Source organism: Propithecus coquereli, unplaced genomic scaffold, assembly GCF_000956105.1.
Source record: "Propithecus coquereli isolate 6110/MARCELLA unplaced genomic scaffold, Pcoq_1.0 Scaffold98, whole genome shotgun sequence".
In the NCBI taxonomy this organism is placed as follows: Eukaryota; Metazoa; Chordata; class Mammalia; order Primates; family Indriidae; genus Propithecus; species Propithecus coquereli.
This window is the reverse complement of record NW_012156173.1, coordinates 1,560,096-1,576,793: the sequence shown is the minus strand read 5'-3', so window position 1 is coordinate 1,576,793 and position 16,698 is coordinate 1,560,096. Positions and strand designations below refer to the sequence as shown.

The window sequence follows — 16,698 nt, the reverse complement described above, 5'->3', positions numbered from 1 at the left end:
GAAATATATCAGGCAGTTGCCATACATGGAATCTATTTGGATCTTCCTTCAGACTTTTAGAAAAATTTGAACACTGATTGGATATTTGATGACTAAATAATTATTGATGATGTTTTTAGATGTATGAATGGTATTGTAATTGTGTTAAATTCTTTTCTTTTTTAGATACATGTTGAAAATATTTACAGGTGAATAATAATATTAACTCTTTAATTTGCTCTGAAACAATCTAAAATTTGGGGAGAGAGGTTGGGGGCAATGATGAGTATATTTTGTTAAGGGGAAAAAAACGTCTAAAACTTGGAAATAGGCAAAAGGAGACCTGATCACTAGATCATTTTTTTGTCATGCTGGGAATTATCTAAAAAGTTCATCTATGAATTATCTAATTACCAAGGAGTATATATCTTTATCTAGCTCACTCTTTGTCATTCATTTTACAACTCAGCAAAGGTAGTAATTAACTAGCAGAAAACAAGTAGCAATATAACCCATTCTTGTCAGATAGCAAATAAATCGTCCTATAGAAATGCAAATCATTTCTCTCCCACCAAAAGTTACAGTTTTTGTGATTTTATTCCAACATTCTTTCAGTCCTGTGTACACTTAGTCTCTTAGTCTCTGATTCTCTTTGAACCAGCTTTATGTTCTATTTGATTATCTCATTAATGAGTCAGTAAATCTTTGACATGTTTACACTCAGAATTATACTCTGTCAATATGAGACAAACTTTTTTTTTTAACCTTTATATTTGGGAAAGGAACTGGTGTCTCAGATACAAAATAATTTACACATAATCCATACAATTTTATTTTATATAGAAATAGGTCATTATTACAACAGCTGTACAATTCACTACACGTCATCTTATAATGACGTAAAATCTTTTCTTTAGAAACATCTCAACATAACAAAACATACAAAAAAAGCAAAGTGCGTTTTGAAAAGGAATATTCAATTCTCAGTATTCTCATGAAAGATATGTAGAAAGATGCAGCATTCTTACTCAAAGGGCCAGCACATGGCAGGGTTTCTTTGGGGACTGGTGCCCCCCCAGGCCTGTCTGGCTTGTGAAAACTCTCCCCTCATAGTCTCAGAGTTGTCAACAGAATTTTGGAATGTCAGCTGGCAAGATTGTGCTTTGCTTTGAGTCCTCCTCTGTAGTTGCAATCAATGAAGTAAATAGGAAATAGTCCAGTGTTACATTTAGGGGAAAAAAATCACTGCCCGTATGTCATGGGGTGAAAAGACTCATCCTGTCGGGTTTAGGCCACATGGTGTGAATCTGTAGCTTGGTTAGTGACCAGCTTTTCTATCTGATTGGTGAGCTGTTTTTGTTACTGTGGTCCCCAAATGAAGTCATGAGACCTTATGATTTTTAAAAACAGAAAGTGCCTAAGTTATTTCCTCTGTGCAACTGTGCAAATTAAAACAAAAACAACCATTTAAAAATAATCTCTTTATTCCCTCTGCTGAAGATAGGTGGTTGGGCTTATGGGGAAAACATCAGGTTCCTCTCTCTACTTCTGTATATGGTAGAAATTATCACAACGTTTTAAAAAAGTCTAAAGATATAAGAGGAACTAGCTGGTTTCTTGCATAAAAATGATTCAAATTCTCTCGAACTACTCTCTGAAGGTACAATTCTGACAAAAATCATTTAACATTTTAAAATTTAAAGTGTTGAACCCTCAGAGTGAGAAAACATTTATATTTATTTTAAAAATATAATAAACTGAAATGATTAAATTTACTCCATCAGAGTAAACCAACACTTCAACACTGCTTATAACAACTGCTTTTGTTTCTGTTAAATTTATGCACTACTATGCGATAAATACAGCAAGAAAATTTACCACATGACCTAAGACTCAGTCTTGAGATTGGCAGGGCCAAGGGAAAGCTTCCCCTTTGCCCTGTGAAGATTTGCTCAAAAATCAACTCAAAAAATGCTGGTTAATTGAAGAAAAGGCATATAGATTTATTCAATCATAGTTTTATGGGACATGGGAGGCTTCAGAATAGAGATCCAATCCCCCAATGGAGTGCAGAAGTGTATATACCATCTTGAGGTTACTGAAAGAATGGAGACATGGATCCTGGCAAAACAGGTTATGGGAGGGAAGAGAAGAGGAATTCTGTTGCGGGGCAATAAATGATTAGTAGGGAGAATTCAATGGGCTTGAAGAACATACAAAGGTCTGGGACAACGTCTGCTGGGCCCGCAGAGCAAGCAATGATTTGTGACAAAATTCTGTCCAGGTTTGTTGACAGACTTTAGTCTTCCTTCCTGCAATATGGGTTCAGTTAATGAAAGCTCAGGGAAGGAATCAGAGGCAATTGTTTTCTTCTCTGGTAGGTCTGGACTTTAGGCAAGTAAGGGAACTTCAGAGAACAACATCATTCTATGCTTTGGAAGAGACAGTGGGAAGGAGGGGAGATCAAAGACATCTTGAGTTTCCTTTTTCAATTCAGCACGTACATAGCGCCATATTTGGGGGAATCAGTTTCTGAACTCCAACAAGATAAAAAGTTAAAATTCATTAAATTGGAGCAAAAAAAGGAAGAACACAGAAGTCAGAGGTAGTATGATTAGTGAATTTAGAGAAACAAGGGGCTTCCGTCCTACACTTGCCTTTGTGAATTTAGAGGAATTTTTTAATGATACAGCATTCAATATTAAGTACTGAACAATTGTTATTTTAAATAATCATTCAGTCTTTTATTTTATTTTCTGATAACCCTTTTTAGGTGATTTTCAATTATATTTTGTATAAAAACAGATTTGTCTATTAGCACAATACTTATTTTCTAGTAATAGATTATAGTTAATATTTCTGCTATAACATTTTCCTCCTATTTTAAAAATCAGAATTCAGGCCGGGTGCAGTGGTTCACGCCTGTAATCCTAGCACTCCGGGAGGCCGAGGCAGGAGGATCAGTTGAGGTCAGGAGTTCGAGACCAGCCTGAGCAAGAGCGAGACCCCGTCTCTATTAAAAATAGAAAGAAATTGGCAGGACAACTAAAAATATATAGAAAAAATTAGCCAGGCACGGTGGCGCCTGCCTGTAGTCCTAGCTACTCAGGAGGCTGAGGCAGGAGGATCCCTTGAGCCCAGGAATTTGAGGTTGTTGTGAGCTAGGTTGATGCCACGGCACTCTAGCCCACACAACAGAGCCAGACTCTGTCTCAAAAAAGAAAAATAAGAATTCAGCCTAATCTCTTTTTTTGTCTAAAAATATTAAAAGTGTCAGCTCAACTGGGTGTGGTGTTACGAAAAGGAGTCAATAATTTGAAGAAATTTTGTTGCTATATGTATATATGTGCATCTTTCATAAATTTCATCAGATGTCCTGAGGAACTGGTGATTTAAAAAAAAATTCACATCACTTATAAAGGTATGAGCAAGTGGAATAAGGTGTCAAATAACCTGAATTCTAATCTTGATTCTGCATTAACTCCCTGAGGGCCCCTAGCCATTTATCCTTTAAGAACACATTTGTTTTAAAAATAACAACATTGGCTTAACAGGCTAATATTTGAGCTTGATAACCTCTTCTGCCATGTTTTAGCTTTAGGATTGGCCATTCAGGGTCTCAAACCACAAGTACATCTGGCATGGTCACTGGGTTGGAAAAGACCTGGCCTTACAGACTAATGTGGGACTTTAGGCTCTCTCCTCTTTTCTGTATTTATGCTATGAGCTTCTTTACTCTATAGTGTATAAATGACATTTCTTCCCACAGTAAACACATTTGATCTTTTTTTCTGTATGGAGTAACTAAAGAGTCTCTGATTTGTTTTAATTTTTGCAGCCTAGGTTAGCTCTAGGAAACTCACAGAGATCCACGGAACTTGCAGGGGCAAACGAGTCAACATCCTTCTGCTTACCTTGGCAAACACTCTTATAGTTAGCACAGCAGTCTTTTCTCTGCAAACAGTCATCTGAACACGAGCAAAGGCTGGACTCTAATCTGGTCTCCCCACAACGAAATTTATTGCATGTCCATATTTCAGCTGTGGAATAACACAATTCATTGCTCAGCATTTATACGTTTCCAATAGTAAGATAAGTATCCGACACATAAGGTATGAATTTCATGCATTTCTTTCTATATTATTATAACAGCCAAATTTGTGGTTTATTAATATTTGCATTAATAAATGAAAATGTATAATACCAAATGAGGGGCGACCTACCACTTTTCTGCGTTAGCATAGGTGGCAGAGAGAAATGCAGTTTTATAAGCTGCAACTTCAGTCTGCTTAGCAGGAACACTGTGAGTTTGGAGAAGGTCTGAACACTGGTCCTTTCCCATCCAAGGGCAGGAGCTCCCCACAGTGTAGAATCACTAGCCCTGATTATTGCCACCCAAGAGCACCTTTACCCAGCCTCGTCTAAAGAAAGACAGCAAGGAAGAGACAGTGGCAACAGAAGTAATAAGAGCACAATCATGTAGGCAGTGAGAATGTAGGCAGGTCAGGGTCCCTCTGAGAGGACAGTGACAGAAGTGGCAGAGCAGTTCCCACCCACATCTCTGGGGTTCTCTCAAGCTTAGAATGAGATCTGTTCAAATAAATCCCATTGCTCAAAGCAGCGAGAGCCTGGAGGATGGCTGTGCCCACTACCACCTGCTAGAAAACAGTGGCTAAATAGTAAACGTCAGCCCTGTGCTTAGACAAACAAGTGGGATAGGTGACTGCAGTGTGCTTGAGCTGTGCATAGAGTTCTTCATTCCCAGCATTTATTTACTGAGAAAGGATTTTTGGAGATTAAGGAAAGGGAACCCAGATCTCTATCTATATTTGGTTATCCCCCTACCTCTTGCTCTTCTCAGAGAATAGAATGTAAGAAATTCTATTGTTCTACTCTTCACTCTCCTCCAACCACTAGACAATCCCCCTTCCCTGATTACTTAGAGAATGCCACATTGCAAGCTGTCTCTTCCACTTAGAAAACAACATTTCTGAGCTGTGCTCTGTGGAGAATGACCAAGAATCACCAGCTTTCCAAGGGAGTCTTATGCACTTTGAAGCTTAAGAACCACTGAAAATGAAATGAAATAAGATGTTTAACTTAAGCCACTGTAAAACTCCATTGAAACATATGTAATTATACAGCATTTCATTTAATGTAGTCTATTATCCCTCAACCTCAGCTAAATAAAGTGTGAACTCTGCATCTATCGCTGTAAAAGGGGAAATGGTAAGACCCTGTATAAAAGGTGTTATGGGTTGAATTGTGTCTCCTAAAAAGACATTGAAGCCTTAATCCCCACTACCTGTGAATGTGACCTTATTTGGAAATGGTCACATCCAAATCACTCACAGATAATCAAGTAAAATGAGGTCCTTGGGGTGAGCCCTAATCCGGCATGACTGGTGTTCTTATAAAAAGGGGAAATTTGGACACAGATACACAAGAGAAGAAGATTGTGTGGAAAGACACAGATTATGTGAAGGTTAAGGCAGAGTTTGGATTTGTGCTGCCAGAAGGCAAAGATTTCCAGCAAACCCCCAGAAGCTAGGAGAGAGGTGCAGAATGGATTCTACCTCATAGCCTTCAGAAGAACCTAACCCTGGTAACATCTCAATGTTGGATTTCTAGCCTCCAGAATTATGAGACGGAATTTCTGTTGTTTAAGCCACCCAGTTTGTGGTACTTTGTTTTAACAGCCCTGGGAAACTAAAGCACAAAGTGCAAAGTGTGTAGGTGAAAATTTGGACATGCATTAATGATAGCACAACCAACATGCTAATAAACTTATTCTCAGAATTCATACTTGATTGCACACAGGTGTCTTCAAAATCCCAGCAGCAATCGCCTCGGTCTTTGCATCCCGCATCACACCGGCAGCCCTCTAGTCCGCTATAAGATGAATCAAAGCATTTCTTCCTGCAGCTGCCTGTAGAGTAAAGGAAATAAGGATGCCAACATTTAGGAGTTATCCGCTGTCTCATACCTAGATGGTGGGAGCACACAGAAGTACTTAGCACAGACTAGGACAGACAAATAGGTGCTTCTTATGGTGCTGCATGATCCGCCAGTGCAGTGTGATAAATAATGAGACACTGACACAGGCGAGGAGCACACGGGAGCACGCAGAGGCAGGACAAACACTAGCAAGGGGCTTCAAGGACCCTACTGAATCTTGGAAAGGGGATCAGGATTTTTAAAATCAGTGAAGCTTAGAAAGGCAAATTTGGAGAACAGCAGACAGGTCATGATGGCTAAGGGGTAGAATTCAAAGATAAAGATGGGCTGGTAAGAGAAATGGTGCATATGCCATACAAAGAAGCTTGAAGCCTAACCTTTGGTCACGGGAAGCCATTAACGAGTAAGCAGAGAGTAAGTAGATCCGTGTTTTAGAAACTCACTCTGGCTGATAGGTGAGAGTTGGGCAGGGATGGATACTCTTGGGCCAAGCAGGCGATTCTAACCCACACTTCCCTTCTCAGAGGAAGGGAAGTTCAGTTTTCTAGCTATCCAAACAAATATATATCTAGGAGGGAGTCTGAATATTTGGATCAAAAACTCAGGAAAGAGAGAGATAAACTAAAGAGTTGGAGTCATCAGCATACGAGTGATACTAAACAGGGAATATTGTAGTTCTCGTTGTGCAAGGAGTATGTGTTCAGCTAAGTGTAATTTCCCCTTGCTATGTATTCTTACTGAATATTATCTGTAATTCCCTTATGATACTTGCTTTCTCCTTTGTATTCTACAGGAGTCCCTTGAAGGCAAAGAGGGCATAGGATATGTTTGGGGAATTCAACTACACATACCGTGTCCCCGTCCCTTGAAAACTATGCATGGTTTTAAATTAATTAATTGATTCCATGAATATTTATTTTAGCATCATTAAGTTTCAGGCACTGTGCTAGGTATTAAGGATAAAATTATAAATAATGCAGATATGTTTATAGAGACTTTATACTAATAAGTTTTTTTTTTTAAAAAAGTGGTAACTACAGCCAGGTGCGGTGGCTCACACCTGTAATCCTAGCTCTCTGGGAGGCCGAGGCGGGCGGATTGTTTGAGCTCAGGAGTTTGAAACCAGCCTGAGCAAGAGTGAGACCCCGTCTCTACTAAAAATAGAAAGAAATTAATTGGACAACTAAAAATATATAGAAAAAATTAGCCGGGCGTGGTGGTGCATGCCTGTAGTCCCAGCTACCCGGAAGGCTGGGGCAGTAGGATCACTTGAGCCCAGGAGTTTGAGGTTGCTGTGAGCTAGGCTGACGCCACGGCACTCTAGCCCGGGCAACACAGTGAGACTCTGTCTCAAAAAAAAAAAAAAAAAAAGTGGTAACTACAAAGCAATAGTGAATATGACATGGTAATGGGACAAGTGGTTAGCTATATGAAGAGGAGGAGTCTCTTGGTATTCTTGCCTAACAACATATACAAAAAATTAATTTTAAGGGCTTAACAAAACATAAATGTCTCAGGAGTTAAGTGGTTAAGGAAAGTGCTTTAGGATACTCATTTTCAAAATGTACAAAAAAGATTAAAGAAGATAAGGACTGATATAAAAGGCACTGAAAGCAATAATTCTCAAAGTCATAAATCTCCTGAAGTCACCCTACTGGTAGTTTGATCCCAAAGGACACAAAACTGAAGACTCAGATGATTTTCAAAGTACTGTTACAGAAGGTTAGTGAACACATTAAAAAAATAGTGATTTTTCACTAGCAATCAAATCAATGAGATTTACTGGTTTTGGTAGTATAAATTCACGAAATCTTTCAGGAAGGTTATATGACAATATAAAATAAAGCGGGAATTTAAAAAAAAGAAAGATAGAAAAGGTATAGAAAGAAAGAAAGGAAACATGAGCTCATGAAAACACAAACATAACATTGCTAATTATCTGCATAAAATCCCTAGAAGAGTATACAATAATGTGATAATAATCTTAGTTACCTCTAAGGGGGGAAACTTGCTGTCTATAGGGCAGTAATGAAAGAAACTCTAGAACGAATAATGGGATTATATTACCTATTCAAGACTAATAATAATTTGAAAAGTCTGTCTGAAAAGTGGAGGATATTTTCTTTAAAATATTTATATCCAATATTATGGTACACTTGTTAAAAAAAGTCCTTATGTTTTAGAAATATACACTGAAATGCTTATGGAAATAAAACAATGTCAAGCATTTGCTCCAAAATAATATGGAAAGGAGTCAGTGGATAAAGGTATAAATAAAAGAAGATTGGTCATGAATTGATAGAGCAGGGTTAAGAACACATGAACATTTATTCAATCAGTATTTTTACTTTTGTATATGTTTAGAAATTTTTATTAATAAAAAACATCTTCGTATCCTTGGATCTCAGTATTTTACTTCTAGACTATCCTAAGGAAACACACAAAGATCTACATTCAGAAATGTTCTCCACAGTATTATCTATAATTGCAAAAATATTTTTAAAAGTGAAACAATCTTAACATACATTAAAGAGAGAGTACATTAAATTATTATATCTACATAAAATGACACCACAGTCATTTTGGGATGCCAGTAGAAGTTGTTTTAAATGCTTATGTTATTATTTCTAGAAAGCAAATTACAAAATAGTATACAGTTTTCTCATTAAATGTAGCTGGTTATTAATGTCATTTACCTGCTCAATCTCCCCAAATCCCACAAAGATGTCACAAAAAGCATAAAGGGAAAACGGTTTTTAAAAAGACATAAACACTCTAAATCGAATAATAGAAGATGGAATTAGAAAAAAAATTTGAAAGACAGAAATAACAGAATGAGGGAAGCAACAATTAATAGATGCCTACGAGGAGGGAGTCCCTGGAAATGTAAAAGCCAAGTGACTTTTCCCCAGAACCCTGGAGAGAGAGGTCCCCAACTTGGAGACACCAGGCACTATTAGATGAGGGGAAAAGAGAGACAGGCACAAAGCTAAATGTAGGGGAACTGGTTAAAGTCTGAATGTGGAGCAGTGACTGGCCCACCCTTTCTCCCACCCCAGACTAGGAGGCTCAGAATCTCCAGGAATTGGGAGTGGCTTTCATCACAGAGAAAACAGAGCAAGATAGCAATGATGCAAAAAGACCAACAAGTCTTACTCTGAAAATGAACAGATGGTCACCAGACATTTGAGGATAGCAGGATAGCATCCAACATGAAAGCCAAAACAAACAAGATCAAAGAAAAACTTGATTGAAAAGGAAATAATGCAGGGAGAAGAAGAGTTAGAACACACAGACACACAGACATACACACTGTTGAGATCCTCAGAAAAGAGAGAAGATACAATACAATAAGGAGAGAGAGAGATCCATACAATAAGGAAGAAAGCTAAAATTAAAAAAAAAAAAAGAAACAACATTCAGGGTGTCCTTGGAAATAAAAATATGAGAGAAGCAATGAAAAATTCAATAGAGGGGTGTGGTAGGCAGAATTATGGTCCACGAGAAGATTTCATGCCCTCTAATCCCTGGGACTGTGAATTTGTTATCTTACATAACAAAGGGACTTTGCAGATGTAATTAGGGGTACGAATTAGTTGATCTTTTTTTAAAAAAAATATAAATTTATTTTGGTTTAGCAATACTACATATAGGATGACTCATCTGCAACACTGTTGATCTTGAAACAGGGAGCTAGGGCTTAAAACTGCAAAAAGAAAAAAGAAAGAAATGGAGATGATGTTATTAAAGAAATCATATTATACAATTTGTGAGAACTCAGGTGCATAAATTATTACAAATTTGCCTACCAAGTTTGCCAGGGCAAAACTCGCACTAAGAAACCAATAGGGTTAAGAGATCTTGAAAATGTACAAAGAATCACCAATCAGAATGGTATCAAATTTCTTAAAAGCAACACTGCACGCTGTAAGACAGGAAAGTGAGGTTTTCAAATTTCTTGAAAAAAAAATTATTTTCGTCTTAAAATGCACTATCTAGCCAACTGTTAAAAGTTAGATTAGGAAAATAAAGATGTCTTTAGATAGGCAAGGACTCACGTTATATCTCTCATACATCCTATTTTAGGAAGCTACCAAGGATGTTCTTTAACAAAATGAGGAAGTGAAACAAGAAAAAAGAGATTTAAAAGAAACACAGGGGCCAGGTGTGGTGGCTCACACCAGTAATCCTAGCACTCTGGGAGGCTGAGGCGGGAAGATCGCTTGAACTCAGGAGTTCGAGACCAGCCTGAGTAAAAGTGAGACCCTGTCTCTACTAAAAATAGAAAAATTAGCCAGGCATGGTGGTGTGTGCCTGTCGTCCCAGCTACTTGGGAGGCTGAGGCAGGAGGATTGCTTGAGCCCAGGAGTGTGAGCTATGATCATGCCACTGCACTCTATCCTGGTCAACAGAGCAAGACCCTGTCTCAAAATATATACACACACACACACACACATATATGTATATATATATATATATATATATATCCTATAGACGGTGGGTTAACTGAAGTGGAGAATGATGAGAATGGTGCAAGGTTGGGGTTTAGCAGAACAGAGGTGCAGAACAATGAGTAATAAAGGGATGAAAATGATAAGGATGCTGGCATAAAAGGGGCTGGAGCTAAATACCAACACCGGGTGGGAGAGAGAAGGAAGTGATGCCACATAGGACTGGTTGAGGTCACAGGAAGAGAATAAGAAAAATGAATTCTGGGAAGCCAGCCACGAGATGTACTAAAGAAAAAAAAAAAGCAGTGAATAGATGAGCTGCAACAATAGGAGGTGTTTTTCAGAGATTAGGTATGCCTTTTGCAATCAATTTATGTGATTTGTGGCTTAAAATAGCCAAAACTTGGTGCCCATTTGTGCACACTAACATCAGAATGACACCCCCAGCATGGTCTGCCAACATTCATTAGATCTGGGACTGGCACCAAGGCTCAGAAACATAACAGCCAAGTGAGCAAGAGGAATTTTCCAGCTAATGTTCACCTTTTCAGTTCCATTGTGTTCCCAGGTTATACCAGAGGAGCTGAGTGTTTCTTCTGTGAAAACAGGACTGGAAAATTGCCAGTTAAGCTCATCAAGAGTCTTCCTAATGAGGAAGGGATCAGACTTTTCCCACTGGAGTCAAACTAGAAGTCATCAGTCAAATTGAAAAGAGCCATGGATGATCTAGCAACTGTCCTCATATTTCACCTTAGCAAAAGCATCAAAACAATATATAAAAAGATTACAGAACATTCTTTTTATATAGTCACTTGTACATGGTATATTACTATTCATACTACTCATACAAGTTACGGCAAAAGGGATGCAGAGGTGTTTTTATGTTTTGAGGCATGTTTCTCCTATTTTTCTTTGCTTCTTATGACAAAAAACATTTCGAAGCTTTTATTATGCACTACTTTTCAAGTATTTGGCACTGCCTAACCAAGAAATAGTGAGATTTCAGAGATGGAACAATATTAGCACGGTATCAAGGTGCAGAGTGGTGGCAGAGGGTCATGGGAGTGGTGCAACCAAGACTTTCAAGGCCTGGACACTTTGTCATCAGATGTTGATTACAGTAGGAGCTGAGATGGAAAATCTGTTATCCAATTGTCAAAGTCCTCTACAAAGGTCAGGAAGGGTAAGAGAAAATACTGGAAGGATAATGAATCTCAGAGGAGCAGGGGTGTTTGTACGAGGGCAAAAGAGGAAAGTCCAGAAAGGACAGTGGAAAATGCCAGCCACAGATGTGGGCTCCTGATAGGTGGGATGTGGGAAAGGGAGACGCCCAGAAGGAGAGAACTGCGGGCAGGAGAGAGGAGCCTTAGGGAGGGAGACAAGGTTTAATAGATTAAAGCCAGGAGAAAGGAAAAATAAGAGAATGCTCTGAGAAAAGGCTGAGGGGAGTACCTTGATTTTCTGGTTTCCTCAGTCCAAGTCCCAGACCTAAGGCAAGCGACACAATCACCAACAAAGCAAGAAGAACCTATTGCAAAAAAGGAAGAGTAACCTTTACAATTTTTAAAAAAATATATACAAAGATACAAATAACCAGCCTCTCTGAGTACTTTCTCTAAGTACCTACAGCAAGCTAGTTATGTGGGATCCCAGATCCAACAATGAGAGAGATATGTTATTTTATTTAATGTCTGAAAATAAGAGAGAAGGTTTGGGAAGAACTTTAAAATACCATTTATTACAGATCTTCAAATTCAGATACATTCACTATTCAAATGCAATGAGCTGACCAGGCATGGTGGCTCACACCTGTAATCCTAGCACTCTGGGAGGCTGAAGCTGGTGGTCGCTTGAGCTCAGGAGTTTGAGGTTGCTGTGAGCTAGGCTGACGCCACGGCACTCTAGCCTGGGCAACAGAGTGAGACTCTGTCTCAAACAAACAAACAAACAAACAAAAAAACAAATGCAATGAGCTTAATCCCAAATTTAGTTGAAGCAGGAATTAAAACCACAAAACCACTTTGTTTGCCCATTTTTTCTTTTTTAATGAGACACCTGTTTGGAGATCATTTATCAAAGAGCATTCCAGGCCTGTGAAATCCTTAACTGCCTCATTCCTAGGGAGCAGGGTTGGTTTTTTCCCCCTACTCTATCAGAGGATAATGAGAATATTTAAATAAGTAAAAACATAGTGTCCAAATAATTAACTGGCAAGCTATCTTCTTTGTATCTTTAGCTCATACAAATGATTTAGTGTAACTTGGAAACCTCCTGACCAAAGATTGTTTGTGACATTCATTAGCACTGTGCTGACAAAGCTCTTTGATGCAGTGAACTTTATGCTATGATTAGATTAAATAATGATATGATTAAAAGGAATATTTCTCACTGTGCTCTTTCCCTATCCATGAAGTCCAAAGATAAGCATGCTGGATGATCAGTCTTCAATACTGTATATTGTCCAAAAGAATGGAAGCAGACACAAAAATTACTTAGGAAAATATTTTACAACAACCTTTGTTACAGTTTAAAACAAAAATAGGCTGGGCGCGGTAGCTCTATTCTGTAATCCTAGTACTCTGGGAGGCTGAGGCAGGAGGATCGCTTGAGCTCAGGAGTTTGAGACCAGCCTGAGCAAGAGTGAGACCCCATCTCTACTAAAAATAGAAAAATTAGCCAGGTGTGGTGGTGTACGCCTGTAATCCCAGCTACAGGGGAGGCTGAGGCAAGAGAATAGCTTGAGCCCAGGAGTTTGAGGTTGCTGTGAGCTAGGCTAACACCACGGCACTCTAGCCCAGGTGACAAAATGAGACTCTGTCTCAAAAACAAAACAAAACAAAAAAAACCATAAACAAACAGTAACTTTGACAAAAGAAAAGGCTGCAACATCAAAATTTGGTTAGATAATTAAGAGCTACATAAACTATTGATTTTTTTGAAGTTTGTTTTCATTCTGAGAGTCAACTGGAAAATTAACACATCTAACTTTTACAGTGGAAGTGAATTCAGTGATTGGGAAAATGTGTTAAAATACTGGATGAACAGTTGTCATATGAGCTCTCAAAGTTAGCCCAAGGGTCAGAGATTTCAGTAGGATTCATTTAGTGGGAAGATTGGAGAGAAGAAAGCGAACATAAACATTTATTAAATAACAGCACGGGCAGCTAGTCCCTCGTCCTGGTGCTCACAAGCCACAGGCAACCAAAACTAGGATTACTACAAACAGCCAAGCAACACTGGGAACTTCACATGGTAAATCTGATGTGTCATGGATTTACAAATTAATATATTTTGGGTTGTATCTTATCTTGATACTCTCACCGTTCAAACTTGTTGGAAAAATCGACAACATCTATCTATCCTTGGGATGCTTTAAAACTTTGTAATATTTAACCTTAAAATCCGTTTCTTCATGATTTTGTATTTGTTCCACAAATTTATGACTCACTCTCTGCATTATTCTGTAAGCTCCTTAAGAGCAAGAGGTGCATTTTTTAATCTCTTATAATCATTTACTATAATCGTTTACTCTAAATATGTAATTCTGAAGAAGTTTCTGGATATTGGGGTGCAAGTATATCTTAAACTATCTTGTGCTGTGCATAAAGTGGGAAGGATACTCTGGCCTCCAAAAATCACTGAGAATTCAACCTTTGGCTTTAGCTTGGCTGAATAAAGATCACTTAAAACATAGTAGATAAGGCTGAGGTGGGAGGATCATCCAAAGTCAGAAGTTTGAGACTAGCCTGAGGAAGAGTGAGACCCCATCTCTACTAAAAAAATAGAAAGAAATTAACCAGACAACTAAAAACAGAAAAAATTAGCCAGGCATGGTGGTGCACACCTGTAGTACCAGCTACTCAGGAGGCTGAGGCAGAAGGATCGCTTGAGCCCAAGAGTTTGGGGTTGCTGTGAGCTAGGCTGATGCCACGGCACTCTAGCCTGGGCAACAGAGCGAGACTCTGTCTCAAAAAAAAAAAAATAGTAGATACCTTTACATTTCTTAAAGTAAACTTTAGTCCAAATTTGAAAACATTAGGGTATTTTTGAAACAATGATTTAAAAATATTGAACTTCATTATACGTACTTAAAAAAACCACTAGAAGGATACAAAGAAGGGAAATAAATGATGCTCAAATTTTGCTCCCAAGGATTTTATCATTTCCTGAATTGATAAGGTAGGACAAACATACTAAGCAGCATAAGAATGATGAAGAGCTCTCTAAAATTCTCAGAAGGATAAAGAGTAAATAGTATACATTGAAAGTTTACTTTGTTACTGGACTCAAGGCTTGCATACATTGTTTCATTTACTCCTTGAAACAACTAGAGGGACAGAGAGAATGGCGGAGACATTAACTAATGTAGGCAATTTAGGAAAAAGATGAAACAAAATAGGTGTGAAAAAATAATGCAATTGGTTTTGGCTTGAGATACTGTGTGAGGAGCCAGGAAGCAGGCATTTGAAATTGTGTGGCAGGCTGGGCCCAGTGGCATGTGCCTGTAGTCCCCAAAGACTAACTGGCCGAGAATGAAGGTAAGGAGAAAAGTGATACAAACAAGAATTTCTATGTCATTTGTGGTGGAAGCAAGGGAAGAAAATAATCCAAAGTGAGAAAACACTCAACAATATCCATGATTGTTATTAGGGCTACTCAAGTGGGGGAGGGACAGGGAGAAAGATTAACTTTGGTGGTGGGGGGAGGTTGGGTAGTTCAGTACAGTAGAAACAAAGTCAGAGCACTGAGAAAACCCCGGCAGTGGAGACAGCCTCCCTTTCCCCCAAAATTTGATGGTGAAGGGAAAAGAGAAAGTAATAAAATAAAATTTAAAAAAGCTTTTTTGGGGGAGATAGGAGACACAGCAGGGGAGATCTTGCCACATAAAAGGACAAGAAAGAGAAAATAGGCAAAAGAGACTATCTCTAGGAGTGAAGCCAAATAGAATAAAATCAACAGTTTGGCAAAGAATATAAAGTATGATGATTTTAATTTCTCACTCTCTGGTTTTAAAATATTCATGCAATAAAAAAATGAATTGGGGCCAGGCACGGTGGCTCATGCTTGTAATCCTAGCACTCTGGGAGGCTGAGGCTAAAGTATCATTTGAGCTCAAGAGTTCAAGACCTGCCTGAGCAACAGTGAGACTCCGTCTCTACAAAAAATAGAAAAATTAGCCAGGCATCGTGGCACTTGCCTGTAGTCCCAGGTACCTGGGAGGCTGAGGCAAGAGCATCACTGGAGCCCAGAAATGGCAGGTTGCAATGAGCTATGATCACTCCACTGCACTCTAGCCCGGGTGACCAAGTGAGACTCTGTTTCAAAAAATAAAAGTGAGCTGGGAGGTAATTATAATCACACCAAAAAAAAAAAAAAAAAATCAAGTGCTGCAAAATGTTCTGTCATGGATTCCAACTTTTGAGGTTAATCGAATATTAATTTGTTGGCAGGGCATGGTGGCTCACGCCTGTAATCCTAGCACTCTGGGAGGCCGAGGCGGGAGGATCGCTTGAGCTCAGGAGTTCGAGACCAGCCTGAGCAAGAGCGAGACCCCGTCTCTACTAAAAATACAAAGAAATTAGCCGGACAACTAAAAATATTTAGAAAAAATTAGCCGGGCATGGTGGCGCATGCCTGTAGTCCCAGCTACTCAGGAGGCTGAGGCAGGAGGATTGCATGAGCCCAGGAGTTTGAGGTTGCTGTGAGCTAGGCTGACGCTATGGCACTCTAGCCCGGGCAACAGAGTGAGACTGTCTCAAAAAAAAAAAAAAAAAAATTAGTTTGCTGTTACTCAAATTTCTTACTTGTAAAATATTATCAAAATATTAATTTGCATTAGAATTGTCATAAAGGATAAAACTAAATACAATTACTGAAAATTTTACATTTAAGTAGCAACATAAATGTAAATGGGGAGTCATACACTTTTAACATTTGTCACAAAGCTAGAAAGACTAAAATTAAGAACTCTACTTACAGCACAAATTATTTTGTATTTCCTAAGCGTGTTCTTTTTAACAGGTTCTTCTGCTGACAAAGTCAGCATCGATTCCATTGTTCCAGCAGTTACACAGAACTGTTTAATCAGAATGGAGTAGTGCTCCTCCTTTCCTAGAGTCTGGCAAAGACAAACTGGGAGTTACCTGGCAGTGCCTGACTTTTAAATAGCTGAGAAGATCACAGTTCTTAGTGATTGGTCAATCTAGAGAGAGGAAAAGTGTCATAATAACAATAGGGTCAAAAGATTAAAGTTCATTTCTAGCATATTGTAGATAACTGTTCTTTTTTTCCCCTAAATACTAATCAAGAT

At 38.5% G+C, this 16,698-nt stretch overlaps 1 protein-coding gene across 1 annotated transcript in view; it reads right to left on the bottom strand.

Moving 5' to 3' along the window:
• Positions 1 to 16,477, bottom strand: part of ENPP3 (ectonucleotide pyrophosphatase/phosphodiesterase 3) — a 75,213-nt gene extending 58,736 nt beyond the window's left edge. The window contains exons 1-4 of the mRNA XM_012665169.1: positions 16,366 to 16,477; positions 11,841 to 11,916; positions 5,786 to 5,908; positions 3,894 to 4,019 (exon numbers count right to left, since the gene is read on the bottom strand). Coding sequence (XP_012520623.1) covers positions 3,894 to 4,019; positions 5,786 to 5,908; positions 11,841 to 11,916; positions 16,366 to 16,443 — 403 coding nt within the window. The 5' untranslated portion in view covers positions 16,444 to 16,477. The remainder of the gene's footprint in view (positions 1 to 3,893; positions 4,020 to 5,785; positions 5,909 to 11,840; positions 11,917 to 16,365) is intronic.
• Positions 16,478 to 16,698: the final 221 nt, after the last annotated feature.